At 38.1% G+C, this 23,545-nt stretch overlaps 1 protein-coding gene across 1 annotated transcript in view; it reads right to left on the minus strand.

The window, feature by feature from the left end:
* The window catches only part of LOC113051724 (sodium/potassium/calcium exchanger 3), a 40,201-nt gene that overhangs the window by 6,462 nt on the left and 10,194 nt on the right, over positions 1-23,545 (minus strand). Inside the window, exons 3-11 of the mRNA XM_026215709.1 lie at positions 11,371-11,447; positions 11,212-11,286; positions 10,567-10,651; positions 6,488-6,591; positions 6,255-6,329; positions 6,061-6,086; positions 5,781-5,834; positions 797-939; positions 500-666 (exon numbers count right to left, since the gene is read on the minus strand). Of these exons, the coding sequence (XP_026071494.1) occupies positions 500-666; positions 797-939; positions 5,781-5,834; positions 6,061-6,086; positions 6,255-6,329; positions 6,488-6,591; positions 10,567-10,651; positions 11,212-11,286; positions 11,371-11,447 (806 nt within the window). The remainder of the gene's footprint in view (positions 1-499; positions 667-796; positions 940-5,780; positions 5,835-6,060; positions 6,087-6,254; positions 6,330-6,487; positions 6,592-10,566; positions 10,652-11,211; positions 11,287-11,370; positions 11,448-23,545) is intronic.

Consider the following 23,545-nt stretch of genomic DNA (forward strand, 5'->3'; position numbering starts at 1 on the left):
ATGCATAATAAAAATAACTTATCAGACATATTTGTCTTCAGTAATATCAAAACATCCTTCAAGTTAAATAGTGATTTTGTAAACCAGCACCACAAATATCTACCACATTATTTTTTATCTGAAAACAAAGTTTTATATATAAAATAATACATTTTATTACTACACACACACACACACACACACAAAAAAAATAGTTACAATTAATTACAAAGAAACAGCAAGTAACACTGAATTAATCATGACATTGTTTTTTAGAAAAAAATGAAATATGGTTATTTTCTCATTTATTTATGGTTGATTTATTTACAACTTTGAAAATAAAAATTTTACAGCTCAATATTGAACAAATTTTAACTACAAATGTGTATTTAAATAAAAATTTTCCAAATACTTATTTCTACTTAAAATATATTAAAAACTAAATTTCAAAGGAAAATGTCTTTATTAGTTAACATAAAATAATAACAATAATAAATGAAAGAGTGATGTTGGAGTTCACCTCACTGATGAGCATGCGTCCGGCCATAGAGAGACGGGTGCGTGGAGAGAAATGCGGTGTGATCATGACACGCAGTCCAGCCTCTGGGAACGAGAGCTGGTGTGGCCTTAAGATGAGCAGCTCATCCACCATCACTACTGGAGACTCCTGCGGCGAACCTGCTGGAGCTGACAATAAATACAGGTAAAAATTGCTTCTGCTTCAGGACCCAGATTCTACACTGGATATGCATGTTATGAGAAGCAATGCATCTCATACAAAACAAAAGTCATGCAAAAAAGGCATGCATGCATGTACCTTTCCTCAACAGCACCAAGGAGGTGTTGCCATCTGTTCCCGCTTCATCAGCCTCTTTATCTCTGGATATTTGTCTCCTGACACAACATTGGCCTGGACTGCCACATGATCTCTGAACAAAGCTGGCAATCTGACTGTTAAACCTGCCAATGAGATTCAAGGGATAGTTCACCCAAAAATAAAAAAATACCCCATGATTTACTCACCCTCAAGTCATCCTAGGTGTATATGACTTTCTTCTTCCAGACGAATACAATCGGAGTTACATTTAAAAAATGTCCTGGCTCTTCCCAGCTTTATAATGGCAGTAAATGGGTGTTATCTTGTATACATTCCTCATTTTCACAGTTTAGTTTCTCCAAAGGTTTTTGAGTCACTGTGTCTTTTTAAGGCATCTGCTGGCAACATAACGCAAACCAGCATTTCAAAACACAACCTATTCTTCATCTTTCCAACAGGGCTGTTGTATCTGTATGGGATAAATGTGTAATATCTTGAATTATCAACATCTCTGTGGAAAAAATGCTTCAGCTTCCCTCCTCCAACAAAACAGAGAGGAGGGATGTTTATCTGAGGCTTGAAGAGCTCAAGCCTCCCCTAATGGCCTTAAAAGGTGCTTAGTGAAGGTTGTTGTCATGTAGAAGATCCTTATCTCTCTAGAAGCTGTGTTGTCTCTACAACACTAGTACTCATCAGCTCTCCTTTCCAAATAAATGAAACATGATCCTCTCCCTCATACACATGCAAGAGGTGTCATGCATTTGCAATAGCAGAGCAATAAAGAGAAGAAAAGCTAGAAAACAGACATGATTGAAGCAACAGAGAGGTCAAGACATTTAGATGTGGGCTATTATTTGATCTTGAAAATAAGTTGCAAATTAAGTATTAATTTTATCATTGTTTGTTGTACAACTTTCCTGCTTTCTTCCTCTCAAACGTAACCATCCAGGGAGTTTCTCCTTAACACATTAGCATTCAAGTAGTTTTCAGGCACAAGTTTCAGCAACACATCTTTTAAGCACAGTACAGTATGTATCATTAAAAATTGCTATGCTAATAATAGTCAATAGCTGTCTTTTTTAACAAATGTTCTCTCCTGTTGATAAGAATTTAAGTAGTAGTACTTAATTATTAATAATTATTAATATTTAATTATATTTTTTGATCAATAGATGTTAAAAAGTAAAAAAAAAAAAAACAAAAAAAAAAAACCTTGCGAAAAAGTACAGTTTTGCAAACTGATTGTTTTTGAACACTTAATTAAATGGAAATGTACTGTAGATTACATTTTGTAGGACTTAAGTACATCTATATATGCAATTTCATCATTATTTATATTGTCTTTTAAATTTAACAAACTTTTTATTTGACATCATTGCAAAGTGCACTTTTTAAAAGTGTACTTAAGTTAGGGCTGGACGATTAATCAAAAAGTAATCGAGACCGAAATTCAGAACCTCTAACCGACGTAATTATCCCATGTTGGTTATTTCGTTTTTTTAATCATGTTAATACTTCCCCCTTGAAAGCATACTAGCGCGTGTGTAGCCACATGACTCGTCCAGTCAGTGGCATAAAAGCAAAACACGGAGGTGAACGCCGGTTCAACACATAGTGATGGCCTTGTGTCTTCACTAAACTTTGTCAGTTGTATTTGTTTTATGGTTTGGAAATTCAATCGATTAGATGATCGGATGTGTATTATTAATATCGAGCTACCATGTTCGCGCAGCTGCATTGTGGCACGAGAACTCATAGCTGTGAAGATCGCGCGCACAGAGGAACGCAGAAGTTAGTTGTCAGCGCGGTTCTGTGATTTATCACTAAAGTAGCTTAGAATCTCAAAACTTATTATAGCATATTTTTCTACTTTTGAAGGAACTACGCTATTTACAACCCCAGCTTCACAATAATATAGAGACAGTATGACTAACTCACAAACACAATCACTCGTACTGGTACTGTGCTAATTTATCTTTATCTGATCTTTATTTATCTCTTACACTGAGCTATTGCTCAAGAATTAAAAATTAAAATTATTTCATCCGTAAGAAATAGGGATGGTTATTGAAAACCGGTTCCATTTTAGAACCGATTCCAAATTTCCAAGAACCGGGTATTCGATAAGACCCGCGCTGCGGGTTCCCAGTTTGTGTCCGTTCTCGAACTGTTCCGTCTATTTCAGCTGTAGAAATGGTTGTTCCGAGTCGAAACTGACTTCTTTCATATTTTCGACCAATATACAGAAAACTACAACAGTATATCATAAATACAGCCGTTTTTGTCTTACGTGAACGTAAACAGATGAGAAAGAAAACACACATGTACAGGATTTTTGCTTAAAGAGCCTAATAAATGCACTGCCTGTCATTAATGTTAATCAAAGAACAAAAGAAAATCATTCACTGATCTTGACTGAATATATTTAATATCTTTGATTAATCTTTACTTTATTTATAAAAAGAAAACTATGCAGTGTTTTGAAACTTTTAATCAAAGTTTCTGTACCTGAAATTTTTTTAGTTGATTTATGATATTGCTAATTGATTTGTTTGTTCCTATCTTATTACTGACTGTTTACTTGTCTTTAACACTTTAATATTTGAAATTTATATTAATCTAGTTGTTTTTGCTATGGTATTTTTTTTTAAAGCACAGGCAAAATTCTTCTTGCAGTGTTTTGTAGGCTGATTTTTGTTCATGTTATTCAGCTGCAACAGAATGCTTTGTAAAAACACAGAATACATGTTTGACATTTAAATTTTTGACTTATTTTTTATATATATATTGGATATTTTATGTTACTGGAATCGAAACTAGGAATCGATAAGAATCGGAATCGATAAAATACAAACTATACCCCACCCTAGTAAGAAATGTTACGAAGATAGATAAAATAACTGCTGATAGTGAGCTATGATGTCAGATCGCTCTTTCAATAGGAAAAAATATCTCACCTTTAATAGTCAATCATATTTACTGTACAAACCTTGTCAGAGAACTATGAGGGCAAAAAAAAAAAAAAAAAAACAGAAACAAAATAATCGTTCATTAATCGTAATAGAGGTAAGATGTTCAATTAATCGAGTTTAGGCCATAATCGTCCAGCCCTAACTTAAGTGTGTTAAGAAACATGAAAGTGTACACTTTAAACCATTTATGTGGTCTTTTATTTAATTAATATTACTGTACATTAATATAATAATATACTACACATGAACATTCAATGTAATTAAGACCACTTTTTTATTTTTTGTTTCGAGAGGCTGGTACTCTCCCATCTAAAAAAATGCCTGCCCCCAACTCTGGACCCATTTCAGTTCGCCTAAAAACCCAACGGCTTAACGGGTTAATCGCCTCAGCTCTCCACACTGCCCTGAATTACCTGGATAAAAGCAACACTTATGTCAGAATGCCATTCATCGATTTCAGCATCAGCGCTAATCTCTGCAACTGGTGCCTGGACTTTCTTACTAATAGACTACAGCCTGTCAGTATTAACAATTACAACTCCTCCATCCTCACCTTGAACACTGGTGTACCACATGGCTATGTCCTGGCCCCAATTCTCTACTTCCTTTTTCACCCATTACTGCATACCCCTCTACATGGCTCTAACTCCATAATCAAGTTTGCAGAAAACACCACTGTGTTAAGCCTGATAAGCGGCGACGATTAAATGGCCTAGAGGGAGAAGGTTCAGCACCTGGCAGTGTGGTGTGCCGACAATAATCTTGCACTCAACACACAAGGAACTGATTGTGGACACCCGGCAGACTAGGAAAGACCACACACACACACACACACACACACACACACACACACACACCCATCAACATTGATGGGACCAAAGTAGACTGTGTGTCTAGTTTCAAATTCCTGGGTCCATATCTCTGATGATCTTTATAGAACTTAAACACCTCCACTCTGATCAATAAATGTGTAAACCCATGCTTTAATTAAAATACACTTTCTCTATAACCTGATTTTCTCAATATATTAAATGTTCCCTTCATGCACTGAGCAGTATCGATATTTCATCTGAGTAGTTTGAGTGAGTGAGATTTTTTTTTCATTTGGCTGCCAAAAACAGTTTTCTCAAGTTCAGTATATAGAATGTGAATCTGATATGAAACAGCACAATGCACGGCATAATTTTTTAGATATATTTTTAAGCATTTATGATGTGCATTAACGTAGCATTCTTTAACTTACAAAACATACACCAATATTACTGACTTGCTTGTGTCTAAGGCTAAGCTTTTACCAACAACCAATATCAAAATGTGATCATGCTTGTCAGTAGAATGTCTCAGTCGCACTGTTACAGCATGAATTGTGGGATCATATTGTGCTCCATACTTCAAAAGAAACAATGCAATTATGTGTTGGAAAATCTTGAAATATCTTCTCAAATGTTCCAGAAATGGGTGATAAAATTGGAGCGGCCTGAATAATTAATGAACACTACTCTGAATATCTTCTAAATGCACCATGAAAATATTCAATATTTACACAAATGGCCAGATTTACTAACGACCTGTGCCGGAGCAAGCCCTCTTTTGCCATTAAAAGACTACTGTCAGGATTTACTTAAGGTATGCAGTGAAAATTTAGTGCTAAAAAGGTGTGGGCAGTTTTTATTGTGACTGACGTTATTGCATATGCTTTTGTAGGAGTTTCCCTTTCAGATCTAAAATATATAGGAGGTATTCAGATGAATCACGCAACATGATGTACTAATATTTGCAGTAGTCAATTTACTGGTATTTGTGCCATAATTAAATGCCCCCCCCACCCACCAAAAAAAAAACCATGTCTTAAACCAGTTGCTAATTTGAGCTATTCATAGTAGATTCCAATTGTCATTATGAAACAGATCTAGCTGTGTTTGTATTATTTAATATGCACATTGGCATAAGATCAACCGCAGAACTTTCCATTCCCATCATCGCTTTGATTCTGAAAACAGCATGATACTCACTTCATGATAAGGATGTAGACTCCATACATGGAGACCAGAAGCACTGATTCCCACCTATAATAATGCATTAATGGACACAAATATCAATAACACTCATAAGTGTACATTTACATAAATGCATTTAGCAGACACTTTATCTTAAAAAAGCTATTCGTCAAACATATGAACTTCCTAATGTTTCTAAATAATTGCAGTACCTCTGCAGATACAATAAAATTTTTCTCATCTGCTTGAACATGTGGACATGGGTTTAGAGGAAACACACAGTGGTGCGACTTACCATACAACTCTTTCATCATAGATAACCTGGATAAAAAGTTGACCGAAGAAGTTAAATGAATATTGGTTGCTGATGAAGTCATCATTGTATAATTGAAACTCTACTGAAGAAAATCTAGAGTCATTACTGAGGCCATGTTCATACTTTAATATGTTCATGTTCAGACTCATATATACAGCTAAACATAGACTCACCAAAATCAAGGCCAGAACTGAGAAGATGTAGTACAGTGAGTCTCTGAAGAGAGACCACCAGGTCAGGGCCACCGTCTAGGGCAGAAATGGTCAAAAGACACACAAGAAACTGTGGCAATATGCGTATTTCAGGTGTTCATTATGATTTCAACGAAGAAAGGCTAAATTAACTCTTATTATTAATACTGTTTACCTCCTTTGATAGATAGATTTGATAGATAGAGTGTGTCTACCTGACGGGTAAAGATGCCACACACTCCAATGATGACCAGTATGTTGAAGACTGCTGACCCAACAATGGTACCAACGCCGACATCTCCCTTTGTGATAAATACACCTGACAGTCAAGCACATGAATCATGGTCACAGATGCGATAGTCAAAATCACATTAATCATTTAACAAACTGCACATTTTACTGTGTGGTTTAAATTGTGAAATCAGAGGGCTTATTGTATTAATATTCACAGTTTGGCCATTTAACTCTATGAATCCTTCTGTATTGTGTTTGATAAACAAATCTCTAAATATCTAAATTATTGGCATGATCAAAAGTTTAAGGTAAAAAATGTTGCACACAATCAACCATATTCCATCTGTCATCTAATTGATATTTCATACTTTTTTGCAAGTAAAAGTTCTATAAGTATATAATTGTACAAACGTCCACCTTCAGCTCGTATTTCAAGTGTATTTTTTGTGATATCTTTACTTTAATATGATCCATCAAGCTTCTGAGAAACGTTTATTCATATCTCAATTACTATTGTATTGCGTTGCATTATATGTTTTGAAACTACAGAGCTTTGATCATAAAACTTCTCAGTTATGCATGTGATCCTCATTCCCTGAAGGGTACATTACATCAACACTAATGTTAGGGGTCTCACTTGGGAGCCAGTAAAAAGTAAAAAGTAGGCCAATGAACATTGGCGAATGGAATTTGCATGCCAAGTCACTTCCCCTGTACACACAGGTATATAAGGCGGCATTGTGCATCCACTCATTCAGGTTTGTGCTGAGGAATCAATATCATGTCCCGGCTATTTAGAGGGGTAGTTCAAAGTTGTGGCAGGGGGGATATAGAGTCTCTGTTCCCTCCTTCAGGGAACAAGGGTTGCATACTTAACCGAGACATATCCTTTCAGTCAGTCACGTTCAACATTACATCAACACTAACGTTAGGGGTCCTTATGGAAAACGCCACAATCCAAACTTTTACGAGGACTTGCCATGCAGATATCAGAACTTGCATGCCAAGTAACAGCTGTCATCCCAAGTTGCAACCTACCCAGTGCCCTGTCGTGAGCTGAATAGTCTTTTGGTCTAAAGTGGGACTGAAAAGACTACACTTACTTAAGGACTGTACTTAGAGCAATGAGGGTTGCAGCTGCTGTTCTTTTACCCAGAATAAGGAAGAGTGCTTCAGCTCTCTCGTTTCCAAACATGACCAGTTGCATTACACTGGGGAAGCGTGGCTAAGTCAGTGCAGAGAAGGATGCTACGAAGAACACATGCCGACCGAAGGGATGTAACATGTGGAGAGTAAACATATGGACTGACCAGCAGGGCAGTGCTACATATAGCAAAGTCACTGACTGAAAAAGGGAGGAACTACTTCCAAAGCAGTGACTAGACAGAAGTAATTCTGACAAGGGAAGACATGATTTACCAAGAGGAAAACAATACCATGCAAGAATACAATACACAAAATGTGATTACCAGAAGGGAATCACTACATGTGGGCAGTACAGTACAAAGTCCAGTACATGGGATGACCGAGGAAGGCAAGCAAACTCAAGTACTGTACCTGGCATCAGACTGATCCGTCGAGACACAGAGCAGATCTTCCTGCCACTTACCTCTTAGTACACAACACATGAGAAGAAACCAGCTCAAGTTGGCCACTGTAAAACCTAACAAGGTATCAGGTGTTGCCCAGCACATGGTTCTACAGAAGCCTGTGCACCAGAGCTCTGGAGGAGGTGACACTCTGAGTGAGCCCTCACTCCTAGGTGGCATGACTCACCTTGTGTTTGGTACGCCAAGGTGATTGTATTCACTAGCCAGTGGGCCAACCCCTTTTTGGAGGCAGCCTTCCCCTTGTGCTGTTCTCCAAAGCAGACAAAGGGCTGGTCAGAACTTCTAAAGCTTTATGTGCGCTCCGCGTAAACGCACAAAGCGTGAACAGGAAACAAGGGCTATCTCTGCCTCCTCCGAAGGCAGCATTTGCAAGTTCACCACTTGATCTTAGAATGAAAATAGATAGATAGATAGATAGATAGATAGATAGATAGATAGATAGATAGATAGATAGATAGATAGATAGTCCTGTTGTTGGAGGATAGTGCAGTAAGGAGAGCTGTCTTAAGAGACAGGATCTTAAAGAAAGATCACAGAGAGATCTCAATAAGGGATGAGGCATGGCCTAGGAATGGAACCTGATGACCTACTGATTTGCCACTGCAGTCGACGTCCTGTCCAAGAGCCTGAGGCTGCATGCCCATTGCACACAGCACCCCAGCCAGTCTTGAAGGCATCTGTTGTAATAACAACATGCCTGAACACTTGTTCCAAGGGCACCTCTGCCTGTAGGAAGGCTAGTTTTGACCAAGGGCCAAAAGTCTGGTGACAACTCAATGTAATGGACATGCAGAATGTGCCATTTGTGCCATGCCCATCTCGGGACTTGGCCAAGAAGCGAGTGATGAATCAGTCTCATATGTAGCAATCTGAGCAGCAATACCGCTGCTGAGGATGACATATGAACCAGGATCCTCTGAAATTGTTCAGTGGAACCGGTTTCCCCGTGAATACATTCAGGCAGTCCAGCACTCACTGGGCATGGTTATTTGTGAGATGTGCCATCCTGTTGACTGAATCCAACTCCATACTGAGAAAAGAGATGCTCTGCACAGAAGAGAGCTTTCTCTTTACCCAGTTGAGCCGAAGCTCCAACTGGTTGAGGTGCCGGATCACAAGGTCCCTGTGTCTGCACAATAGATCTCAAGAGTGAGATTAAAAAAAAAAGCCAGTTGTCGAGATGGCTGAGAGTGTGAATGCCCACTTCCTTTACTTGGGCAAGGGTGGTCTTTTTAACTTTGGTCAAGGCATAGAGACAGCACGAAGGGGGGAACCTTGAACTGATATGCCCCACCATCAAAGCTAACCAAACAACTGGTTTGCGTTGAAGCAATATCGAGACATGGAAGTATGCATCCTTCAGGTCTATTGCTGTAAACCAAGTTTGATCAGTCACCCAGAGGCAAAATTGGTCACCTTGTGTAGTTCCAGCATCAACCCTGGCTCAACCTTTGGCCTGATATACTGTATTTGCAGGACAGTCATCACATGCAGGCTGGAGGTGGCCTGTCCAATGGCAAGTAAGTCGGGAAGCATGCATGATTCCTCCATGCTTTTTGTGACACTGCAATCACACTCTCCTCTTGGGGAACCTATGCACTTCTGGGAAGAATGGCAGCAGAAACCAATAATCCAACCGCAAATGCTTGGGACAGGGCAGAGGGTTCCACTCTAGCCTGATGGTCATGTCGGCATGGGAAAGCATGGCTATCAACTCTGAGTCAGTCTCCGGCTAAACAATCAGACTCAAAGGGGTGACGTTGAGCGTGAGTTGAGTCTTCATCCTCAAGATGACATTGGCTCACACTCCGATGCAGCGATCAAAATCTGATCCTCCTCGGGAGACCCAAATCACATGTATGATCGACATCACTTGGGAGCTCAAACAGCAAGGCTGATTTGTGGCAAAGGGGACTCACTTGTGGCAAGTAGTGATCACAGCCTTGCCATAGTTATGCTCTTAAGCGAGTGCATAAACCATCTACAAAAATAGTCTCAGCATGCTTATCAGATATGGCCATCAGAAGAGGTAAAAAAAGGAAACATCAAGAAACTGCATGTACAGAGAGGCATCTTTAAAAAGATGCTCACCATCTGTTTTGCTGTTTTAGAGAAAACTGTTATTTTATTTGCATGACATGAAACACTCCAAAGCAATTGGGGCTCCCAAGTTAAACCTCTAAATTCAGTATCGACATAACGTCAAATGTGACTGACTGGAAGGGAACTGAGCATTCAAATATAATTTTACTAAGACATACTAACAACTGACATTTATATGCATTAATGAGTTCGCTATACTTCTATAAATATCTCATTGATTTACACTAGAAACTTACTTTAATGTAAATCAATTACTAACTGAATGTGTACCATAGTATATGCATATGTTGCATCTTATGTAAAATTATATTCATCCAAGGGGAGGTTCAATGTTTGTGCAAACTTACCAATTAAGGAAGTAAATAATTCAGGAGCTGAACTTCCTGCAGCCATGAAAGTCGCCCCAGCCACATCTTCACTCAGCTGCAGATTCTAATCAAAGCATCATATAAAATATTAATCATAAATACTATAGCAATAATGCTAACTTAAAATAGTCTTTTTAAATAGAAATGACAGATTAAAAGTTTTAATTTAAAGTTTAGCTAACTGCATTTAATATAAATTTGATCTATAATACATTTTCATTTAATTGCAGTTAACAAGCATTTAAATGTCAGAAAACATTGCATTAAGTTTGCATTTAAGTATATCATTTTATAGAATATTATTCCAAAAATAAGTAATTTTTTAAAGTATACTAAAGTGTTCTTCAGTAGCCTGAATCTCTGCAGTTTATTTAAACCTCAATTGCTCCTGACAATTCATGAACAAAGCCAATTTCCTGAAGGAACGTGAACAAAGAGAATTTCCCAGAAGGCAACACATGTTAATTAACACTTTAGCCAGAGTTCATGACACATAGCGTCAGTACTGACCTGTGGGAGCAGAAAAACAAGGCTGTCATCACTTCATTTTCTGAAGGATAGCAAAAGTAACATGTGCTGTCATTCTTACTCCAGCTGAAATGTCTGGCAGGTGGCCGCACTCACCTCTGAGATCTTCTCCAGGGAGGGGACAAAATAGTCATCGCAAACGATAGCCAGTGCGTAGAACATATAGACAGCCTGCAATAAGAGGACAGATAGATAGATAGATATAGACAGGTAGACAGACAGGTAGACAGAAAGATAGATAGGTGATTCACTCACACAAAGCACGTGCAGTAGTACGGCTCCTCTCTTACGCTGCTCTTTGGTGAAGATGTCCTCAGGGAACTCATGAATTGCTAATGGGAAAACACCACATGGTTTGGACATGGAATCATCAGACACAACTGTGCTTGCTGGATTTTCAAAATCAATTTATGTGAATGTGTGGTGGGGTAGTTGCATATATGACACCAATGTCACAGGTAAAATATACAGAAGACTGTGACAAAACCCGAGTCTATTTATAGCAACCCATCACCGTGCTACTGAAGCCTCCATTCTACACTCATGTGAAAACATACACACTAGACCCGGTCTCTAGATTACGTTACCTCAGAAAAATTATGCCTAAACATGAATTTTAGAAGACTTTTCAAAAGTAAGAGATTTCAATCTGATCTCAAATAATTCTCATCAAATTCTCATTAAAGACCAACATTATCTGAGCCTGGATTCTGAGTTTATATGTTGGTTTTCTTACAATTTCTTAAAATTTATTTCATAAATCTATTTTTATATAAGTAACATACCAATTTGAAAAACTTACAGAATGCATAGTCGATATAAAAATCTGGATGACGAATAATTTCTTACTGCTAAATTCTGAAAAAACAGAGGTGTTAATTATAGGACCTAAAAACTCTAGGTCTTTCTAGGAACCTAGGTGTGCTATTTGATAGCAAGCTTTCCTTAGAAAGCCACGTTTCTAGCATTTGTAAAACTGCATTTTTTCATCTCAAAAATGTGTAAATCACGACCTATGCTCTCAATGTCAAATGCAGAAATGTTAATCCATGCGTTTATGACCTCAAGGTTAGATTATTGTAAGCTTTATTGGGTGGTTGTTCTGAAATCTCAGTAAACAAACTCCAGTTAGTCCAAAATGCAACAGCTAGAGTTCTTACTAGAAACCAGGAAGTATGACCATATTAGCCCCATTCTGTCCACACTGCACTGGCTCCCTATTAATTTAACATTGATTTTAAAATCTTGCTTATTACTTATGAATCCCTGAATGGTTTAGCAACTCAGTATTTGAATGAGCTCTTGTTACATTATAATCCTCCATGTCCACTGCGTTCTCAAAACCTAGAACATCAAAATCAACTGCGGGCGGCAGATCCTTTTCCTATTTAGTGCCCTATTTGGCCCCCTGACTGAGCCTGGTTTCTCCCAAGGTTTTTTCTCCATTCTGTCACCGATGGAGTTTTGGTTCCTTTTTAATCTCATTGATTATAAATACATTAGAATCAACCTGTTTATTTCATTAATAAAATATCCATAGATTAAATAAGGATTCATAAACATATGTACATCTGTGAAGTTGAACATGATTTACATTTTAGTTGCTCTCAATATGTTAGCATGGTATGTTTTACTGTCTATGCAAACGTATGTGAACCAAATTTTACGCAAAATAATATTCATGGTAAGATGATGCTACCATCCACATTAATTTTATAGCATGTTCATTGACTCATTTGTTAATAAAAAAAAAATTCTAAGATATTTTAGAAAAGACAAGTTTATGTACTAAAGTACGATCACGTCTCCTAAAAAAGCAACCTTTGACTCAATAACATTTTTCACATTTTCCACTAACAAAAACAAACACATGCACAGGAATAATCTTCTGTTTTCCCCTTTTCAACCCAGAAAAAACCTTTGTCACCCCTCCTTAGATATTTACAATGATTTCTTTTTCATTGCTCGTCTTTTTTTCTCATTGCTATCTCACTCTTTCTATACTCCATTTCCTTCCTCTTTTTTGTCATCTTCCCATCCTCTTCTGTAGCCCAGTGTCAAAAGACATGTTTTGGCTCTATGTAAATTGCTGAATTGCAATGAAAAACCCGCCTCAGATGAACATCCTGACGAGCTGCCTCAGCGAAGGCAGTTACTATGGCAACTTCTTCCCTAGGGCCGTGAATTGTTGACGAGCAGCGGCAGGAAGCCAATGGCAACAGAGCGAAAGTGAGAAACTGAGTGGAGGATATATCTTTCCCATGGACTTGATTTAGGAAATATGGAAAAAAAGGAGGGACTAAAGAGATGACAAGCAACACAGAAGTGCAACTGCTAAAAATACTCCATTTTCCACTCCCAGGGGGAACGTCTTGGGGTTCTGTGAGAAAGACGCACTTATAAGACGGTGGTTGACTCCAACCAAAATAGAGAAAGTGTGTAAATAAGATGGCAGAGCAAGTGAACGATTTTAAGACAAATCAGAGAACGGAAATTGCTAGCATGATGGAAACATTCACACTTGTTTTCAATTTTCACTTTTTTCCGTAGTGTTTGTAGTCTCATGTAAACCTCATGTATTTTCTGTTTGTTAGTGCAAGTGTTAGTTTCATTGGAAAAATTTGTGCAAAACTCCCAAAATGTACATATAAATACAAATAACTGCAGTTTTCAGCTGAAATTAACATTAGTGGCAGTAAAACACCAACACATTGGAGTCCTTTTGACACAAATTATGTTTACAAGGGCAGATTATTAATAAAAAATGCTTTTTTGGGGGTTTCCTTCACAATAATATGTTATCACCTCAAAACACTTTTAATAGTGCACTTTTTAGACACTAACACATTTTGACATTTGTTTTAAATAAGCAGCTCCATACAGGTCCTTCTGAAAAACTTAGCAAATTGTGATAAAAGTTCATTATTTTCCGTATTGAAATGATAAAAATTAAACTTTCATATATTTTAGATTCATTGCACACCAACTGAAATATTTCAGGTCTTTTATTGTTTTAATACTGATGATTTTGGCATACAGCTCATGAAAACCCAAAATTCCTATCTCAAAAAATTAGCATATCATGAAAAGGTTCTCTAAACGAGCTATTAACCTAATCATCTGAATCAACTAATTAACTCTAAACACCTGCAAAAGATTCCTGAGGCTTTTAAAAACTCCCAGCCTGGATCATTACTCAAAACCGCAATCATGGGTAAGACTGCCGACCTGAATGCTGTCCAGAAGGCCATCATTGACACCCTCAAGCGAGAGGGTAAGACACACAAAGAAATTTCTGAACGAATAGGCTGCTCCCAGAGTGCTGTATCAAGGCACCTCAGTGGGAAGTCTGTGGGAAGGAAAAAGTGTGGCAAAAAACGCTGCACAACGAGAAGAGGTGACCGGACCCTGAGGAAGATTGCGAAGAAGGACTGATTCCAGACCTTGGGGGACCTGAAGAAGCAGTGGACTGAGTCTTGAGTAGAAACATCCAGAGCCACCGTGCACAGGCGTGTGCAGGAAATGGGCTACAGAGAAGCAGCACTGGACTGTTGCTCAGTGGTCCAAAGTACTTTTTTCGGATGAAAGCAAATTTTGCATGTCATTCGGAAATCAAGGAGCCAGAATCTGGAGGAAGACTGGGGAGAAGGAAATGCCAAAATGCCTGAAGTCCAGTGTCAAGTACCCACAGTCAGTGATGGTCTGGGGTGCCATGTCAGCTGCTGGTGTTGGTCCACTGTGTTTTATCAAGGGCAGGGTCAATGAAGCTAGCTATCAGGAGATTTTGGAGCACTTCATGCTCCCATCTGCTGAAAAGCTTTATGGAGATGAAGATTTAGTTTTTCAGCACGACCTGGGACCTGCTCAAAGTGCCAAAACCACTGGTAAATGGTTTACTGACCATGGTATTACTGTGCTCAATTGGCCTGCCAACTCTCCTGACCTGAACCCCATAGAGAATCTGTGGGATATTGTGAAGAGAAAGTTGAGAGACGCAAGATCCAACACTCTGGATGAGCTTAAGGCCGCTATCGAAGCATCCTGGGCCTCCATAACACCTCAGCAGTGCCACAGGCTGATTGCCTCCATGCCACGCCGCATTGAAGCAGTCATTTCTGCAAAAGGATTCCCGACCAAGTATTGAGTGCATAACTGAACATAATTATTTGAAGGTTGACTTTTTTTGTATTAAAAACACTTTTCTTTTATTGGTCGGATGAAATATGGGTTACTCCGCCGCGGTACCCCCGAAGCAATCTAAAATAGTCCGAATATAAACACTTATTATAGGTGCACCCTAGTGATTCAGGACAAGCTAAAAACACGGTTTGGAAAATGGATTCATGGTGTACTCGCTTATTATATAAATTTTTCTACATTTTGAACACAAACAAAGTTACGGACCGCAGCTCGGATTGGTTGTTTCTTACCGGGAGCGGATGACTTTCTGCAAATGGCAATAGGAGCACTGGGAGGAGCCAGAGGAGCTTGATTTTTTTCACAGATTATTTGTCTCATATTCTACTGTCAGGACATAATGACAGGTTTAACAAATATGTAAAAATATATATATTTACAAAAGTTACCTACTGCAGCTTTAAAACAATAAAAGACCTGAAATATTTCAGTTGGTGTGCAATGAATCTAAAATATATGTGTGGCGAGTGGGGCGGGGCCGAGAGGCGTGGGAACCAGGAGTGAGGCCAGGTGTAGTGATTGGAGATGAGCTACACCTGCGCCCCACCGCCAGTATCGAGTCCCACGTAGGAGATGGAAGGATATAAAACTGGAGTGACGACCGTGAAGGACGAGAGAGGACCAGGCCTGGGACATAATTTTATGTTTTGGCTTTTATTTGTGCGCGTCAGTCGACGTGAGGGGCTGACGCGCTGTTCTGTGTTTATTTTGTTATTATTAAAATGATGTTTTGATTGTGCGCCGGTTCCCGCCTCCTTCTTCCCGACGACTGTGGAGTTTTTATTATTACAATATGAAAGTTAAATTTTTATCATTACATTATGGAAAATAATGAACTTTTATCACAATATGCTAATTTTTTTAGAAGGACCTGTATATATGGCTTTTCTGATGCAGTAAACTTGCTTGATAGCATACCCGGTGCATCACTGCACTTGAGACACAAAGCTCTCGGGTGCGAGTCCTAGAAACACAAATCACAATAAAAAAAGCTCAGAGACTTCTAGAAGCTATCTAAAATTACACAGTTGCTTCAGCAAATGAATTGTTATCTTACATTTGCTTGTGTTAGGATCATCAGTTTAGTGTAGGTGGTATGTTCATGTCAAATGCAACAGAGCATAAACCCATTTGCGCCACTGACTGGCTATTTAATTTACGAACTGTGGTGATACGAACAACAACCAACATTTTAATGCATTGCCAGATTCACATGTATATGTTTTGGATAAAACTTAACACACTTTGAGTGCCACCCACTAGACATTTCACTCTGAAAACACCACAAAACTTGTAAGAAGCAATGTAATATAATTCTGCAGAAATGTCGCCACAGACACAAGTTGCGTCGATGGGCAAATACGTCACTGTAACCTTTCACCTCACAGAAACAGACAATTCGGGGCTTGTGTTTCCTTTTTTCTTACCAGCTGGAGCCAAGTTTAGCTCCAGTGCAGCTGCGCAAATCAGCAGCCCTCAGCAAATCATTGAAAGCCGCTCAAATAATGACGGCTCACCCAGTCCTCTGTCACAGTTATTCACTATATAATGTTACCACTATAAAGAACCTATTGTTAAATGTAAAGTTTTCATTGATGTGAAAGATTCTTCATGGAACCATCAATGCCAATAAAGAACATTTAATTTTAAGAATGAAATAAAAAATGGATAAGAGAAAAGGCTTTGGTGGCTTGAACGTATGAGAGGAAAAAGTGACAGCATCTGTCTTTCTGTCTGATTGTGTGACTGCAAGCTGTGAGTGACAAACTGCAAAAGAGAATGAGGAGAGAGAGAATGTTATGCTATTGACTTAAAATGGCAGGGTGTCTTGGTGTCCAGCTGGCTTATCAACTGCAAAACACGACCCAGCAGTCTACAACAGCAACCCACTCAAGATACAGCACACATGCTAAAATCCTGTGCATCACATACTACGCCAGGGTTATTACAGTAAACTAAAGTCTAAAAACATTAAACATAAAATATTTTCATTATTTGAAATAAAATAACTATAATTGAAATGAAATAAAACAAATATACATATAACATATAAATACACATTTAAACCTAATCTTATTTTATTTAATTTCACACATTTGCCAAAGCAACTTTTCTCAATTTTCTCAAGTTTATTTGTTCTACTAAAATAAGTAAAAATAAAATAAAAAGTATAAATATTATATAGAGATATTTAAAAAAATCTAAGTGACAAAACCACAGCTAAAATAAAATTTAAAATTAAAATGAAATTTGATAATAAAAAGTAATATCCTGGGTTTAATACAAGTTAAGCTCAGTTGACATTATGCCTGTCTATATAATTTATATGAGATGTAAATGTAAAATGTTATAATAGTGCATACATCAATTCTTCTGTAAATAATTGTGGATTATTTGAGCTGTAAAGATGTTTAAATCTTGATTTTTCATGGTGTTTAAGGTTAAGGGTTTTGATTTAAAAAAAAAATTGACAAAACTATGAATAAAACTGGATAAATACAATAAATAAAACTGAATAAAATTTCGCACAGAAAAGTTTATAAAGCATTTTTCTCACACTAAATAATGTTAGCAAGCCTACTGTTTAGTGTTTATGTCTTGTGGCTGTACTATTGAAACTGAGTATTATAACATTTATAAATCAGCTCCATTTACTTCCACTGCACGTGCTTTTATTACATGTGATGTACAAATGATAACTAAAACAAAATTTTTTATACAAATTTATGCAAATATTATATAATCAAAAACTAATAACAATGACATAAAAAGCTAAATTACTAAATCTACAATCAAAATGAAAACAGAAAAACAATATTCAAAATATTAAAATAAACAGTATCTCAGTGATACTAAAATAGCACTGTCTTACACACAGAGACGCACGGAATGATTCAGGAAGGTGAAGTACATCAGTAGGCTACATGTGTTTAAATAGCATGTCTCACCTCTATTAATCTGAACTGTGAATTCTGTCAGAGCGGGGAAAGAAAAGAAAAAGATACCAAGCGAGAAAGAAGTGAGAATAAGTGCAAACAGATATCAGGAAACGTGTTCAGGACACAATTTACTAATGCAGATCGGGTATAGAGTGGCAGTTTCCCTTTCACTATGTGGGTGCAAGTGAGAAAGCCTCAGATGGGTGCAAAATCCAAAAATAAGCCCTTTTCAGACTGCGTCAGAAAATGGCACAAAAATCTTTGTGGTATCATTATTTTCACAAACTTTTAGAAGACTTTCAATTTTTTATTATAATTTAAATTCTTAGATTTAAAAAGGTTTAAAGCAATAGCTAAGCCAAATATTCTGTCATCATTCACGCTAATTTAGATCCAATTTTGTTGAGAGATTATATAACACCTGGGGCCGTATCTATAAAGCTGCTCATAGTAAAATTCTTTAAAAAGAAAATAGTTTTTAGTGTGTCAAAATTGTAAGAATGATGTCATTTTACTCTTATTCTAAGACTTCAAAATAAGTGTGATTCATAAAAGTTCCTAAGTTTTAAGACTACTGTAGGTCTCAGCTCATAATTTATTTGAGAGAGATGGAGAGGTCTCCTAACCTAGTTAGGAGAAACACGGTGGCAGCAAAGAGGAGGAGACACACACTTTTCAATGAAGATATGATGTATTAGAGTTATATGATGATATGGAGATGGTAAAACGATATAAACTTGATCGTGAAGATAGGCAATTCTTTCTGTAACTGACCAAATAAGAAATTTTATAACTTCTTGCACTCTATAAATCAGCGCTCTAGCTGCAGAAATGAAAGCAGTTATTATATTTTTTGTCAGGAAAACTGAAGAAAAAAAAATGCAGCAATGCACACAGTAAGCAGGGTTTAACTACTGTGGCATTAACCCCACCAAACACACCAGTGCTGATTTGCTGTTTAAGAATTTTATTTATCAATGTTGAAATCAGTTTTTGCTGCTAAAAATTGGATGGAAACCTTATTGTGGTTGTGTAACACTTAATGACAGATTCATCCCTTACAGGCTGGGAAGCGATCATGAGTGGTCACTCAGTTCAGGTTTTATGGGAAGACCGGCATCTTTCGTGGCACATAAATTGCCTGGACATGTTGGCCGTGTTTCTTGCACTGAAACACTTTCTCCCAGACCAGAGAGGCCATCATGTGCTTGTCCTCACAGGCAACGCATCAGCTGTCTCTTTCATCAACCATCAGGTGGGTCTGCAGTTGCGCCTGCTTTGCAAGTTCGTACAGCAGATCCTCCAGGGGGCTCAGGAAAACTTCTCTCCTTGAGGGAAGTTTACATCCCTAGGCACTTCAATCAGCGGCGTCGGACTAGGGGTAAAACCAGTCCTAATTACCAGGGCCCCAAAGGAAGAGAGGGCCCTTGAAAAGTCTGGAATATCTATTTTCAGGGGGGGGGGCTCATTAGGATTGCCTATCCATAGGGCCTGGGTTCTTGTGCAGCGCCCCTGACCTCAATCAAGAAGCAGACATCCTGTCGAGGCAGGGGCTGAGACCTGGGGAACAGAGGATCCACCCTGAAGTGGTGGAGCAGATTTGGAGGGAGTTCAGCCAGGTGGAGGTGGACTTGCTTGCATCTCAGGAGATGACACTGTCGATGTTGCCAATGCTGCGTCTGTATGCCTTCCCCTTGATTACTCTGCTCCCGGGAATTCTGGAGGGTGTGTGCAAGGATGGGGTGTGAATGCTGCTATTAGTCCTGTTCTGGCTGACTCGAGTGTAGTTCTCGGACCTGGTGGCCCTCCTCGATGGTTCTTCATGGGAGAATCATGTCAAAAGTGATCTTCTCTCTCAGGCTAGGGGCTAAATTCTTAACCGTCGTTCAGAGTGGTGTGTGGGTGCGGCCTCTAGCTGAGGTTGTTAAGACTACTCTTCATTCTGGCTGTGGTTCTGGCTGTGGTTTTGGAGGGGCTATCCTTGCATATGAGTCCTCTGGACTTCTATTGCCTCTGGAAATCAGGGTTCATTCAACCAGAAGTATAGTAGCTTTAAACACCTTTCTTTCAGGGGTGTTCATGTAGGATGTTTGTGATGCGGTGGGCTGTTCCTTTCCAATCACATTAGTCTATCAGTCTTGAGAGCCTGGAATCTACGCCAGGCTCTCCAGTTTTATTATCTTAGTTGTGCTCGCCATGATTCACACATGCATTTGTCAGCATGGCAGAGAGGGCATTGTCATTTCCACAGTGTTTTGACATAGTGCTAGTTCCCTTGAAAGGAAACATCTTGGGTTACAACTGTTACTATGGTACAATGAGAGGGAATGAGACGTTGTTTCTCCCTTCCACACTTCCTGCATCCCTTTGAGCAGCTTACTTCGACCTACCAGAAGCTAATGCCATTTACACCTGATGAGCTTTTAAGATTCTTGGTCACTGGTGACGTCTCATCATTCCAATGGACTAATTTCACACATGCTGCCGGACGCAGGTTACGCAGAGGCATTCCCACCCCGTTTTACCACAGCATCTCGTTCCATGGCTACAGTTGTAAAACAGTTGTATGTATGTACACACATGCGCACACACACACACACACACACTCACTGGCCACTTTATTGGGTACACCTGTTCAATTGCTTGGAAACACAAATTGCTAAACAGCCAATCATTTGGCAGCAACCCAATCGATTTAGGAATCTAGATGTGGTGAAGATGACTTGAAGTTCAAAACGAGCATCTCAATGGGGAAGAAAGGGGATTTAAGTGAATTTGAACGTGGAATGGTTGTTGGTGCCAGACGGGCTGGCCTGAGTATTTCAAAAACTGCTGATCTACTGGGATTTTCACACACAACCATCTCTAGGGTTTACATAGAATGGTCACAAAAAGAGAAAATATCCAGTGAGTGGCAGTTGTGTGGAAGAAAATGCCTTGTTGATGTCAGAGGTCAGATGAGAATGGTTAGAAATGATAGAAAGGCAACAGTAACTCAAATAACCACTCATTATAACCAAGGTATGCAGAATACCATCTCTGAACGCAAAACATGTCAAACCCTGAAGCAGATGAGCTACAGCAGCAGAAGACCACACTGGGTGAAGCTCCTGCCAGGTAAGAGAAGGACACAGAGGCTAAAATTCGCACAGGCTCACCAAAATTGGCAATAGAAGATTGGAAAAACATTGCCAGGTCTGATTGAGTCTCGATTTCTGCTCCGACATTCAGAAGGTAGGGTCAGAACTTGGCGTAAAGAACATGAAAGCATGGATCCATCCTGCCTTGTCTCAACAGTTAAGGCTGGTGGGAGTGGTGGTGTAATGGTGTTTGGAACCTTAGTACCAATTGAGCATCGTTTAAATTCCACAGCCTACCTGAGTATTGTTACTCACCATTGATGACTACAGTGTACCAATATCCTATAATAATGATGCACCATGTCACAAAGCACAAAATAACTCTGGTTTCTTGAACATGACAATGAGTTCATTTCACTCAAATGGCCTCCACAGTCACCAGCTCAATTTAAATTATAATAGGTTTAGGTTTTAATTGATTTATAAATCTCATTATTTTATCAATATGCAGCTAGTTTAATCAACTGTTTGTTAAAAAAAAGTTTTTGAATGTGACTTCAACCAGACAGTAACAACACAATATTAATAATAACTCAAGATCAAGATATCAAGACTCAAGATAAAAAGTAAAATTAAGGTAACAAACATATGCATTGCTTTGAAATATGTCTCTCATGCTTTTGTCATTTTCATATTTCTGTTTTATAATTTATATTATAATATTACTGTTATTTATATATTTCTGACAAACAATAGCGTTTTTTTGGTCCATGGGCTTATATGGGTCACTTTCCCTAAATACTGGGCAAATCATATCAAACTGAAAGCAGTTACTTCTGCTTATGCCATGTGACCTTAATGCATCATGTCAGAAGAGACTACACTCCAGGTCTCATTACCATACAGTAAAAATGATGCAGCATGATTTGTTTTTTATTAGACTGCAGTGATTGTCCTTGTCTTCGAGGGATTTTCTAGCCACCTTCTCCTTCTGAAATGTACACAAAATATTTGGCCAACACAAAGAACATCATGTGCAATGATTACTGACATGTCTAAAAATAGAACCTTCTCTTTCCTTCTCATTATTTATTTCCTCCCACCTCTCCCTTTCTCTCTCTCTCTCTCTCTCTCTCTTTCTCTCCCTCGCCGCCTTTCTTTTTCATCTAAGCTCCCGCTCTCACACGGCTCTCCACAAACACACACGCTCCCAAAAATTTAGCATTCAGTTGCCAAGCAACACAAACCTCAAAGGATTCTCATCTGAAGATGAGGTCTGCCGTCTCGTCCTTTTATAAGGAACAAAAACAATGGCGGGGACCAGAGAGAGACAGAAAAAAGAAATCAATCTCAGACTTATTACATAATCCCCTCTAATTACGGAAGAGCAGTTTAAGGAACTGCACCTATTAAACATGATATTGCTCAGCTCTCACAGACAAGCTTTGCCAGATACTTTGCCAGTAGCCTTTCATCAAATTGCAGATTTGATGATGAGAGCAGTCATCAACTCATTCATTTTTGCAAGGGCTCTTTGAATTGATGAGTTACCTATTGTATTCTTCTCATACTCACAAAATGCTCACATCCACTTCATTTACAATAGCCATGATTGAGTATACAGATTAAAGGCAAATTAAACACAATTTAATTCCTTTAACAACGATACTAACTTACGTTTTATAATAATAAATTATAAATATTATAATATTAAAACACAACGTATTACAAGGAAACTCGCAAATGTTCACAGTAGTTAGTATTTCAACTTTATGTCTCACACTTAACCCTCTAATGGTGATTTTTGACCAAAAAATATTTAATTTTTCTTTGCAGTCAAAAATGACCATATTGGAAATGAATGGGAAATGAATTTCACCTAGTGGAAACATTTGGTACTGTTCCCAAACAAACAAACAAACAAACAAACTTTAAAATGTAATATCAAATACTATAGCTATAATTATAATAAGGTACTTTACATGTGCTTTAGTATGCTAGTCAACACATCAAAATAAGTGTACTTTAATGCATGTCAACAGATTATTAAAACAATGATTTTAAATGTACTGTGTGTTCAGAAACAGTCATGAAAGTGTCTTTTTAAGTAGAGTACTATTGCACATTCAATAGAATAAAGCACACTTCTTTTTCACAAGGGTGTGTTTTTGCATGTATTTGTATGGTAGTTTAATAATGTGGAGAAACCTAATG

Source organism: Carassius auratus, chromosome 32 (genome assembly GCF_003368295.1).
Source record: "Carassius auratus strain Wakin chromosome 32, ASM336829v1, whole genome shotgun sequence".
Taxonomy (NCBI): domain Eukaryota; kingdom Metazoa; phylum Chordata; class Actinopteri; order Cypriniformes; family Cyprinidae; genus Carassius; species Carassius auratus.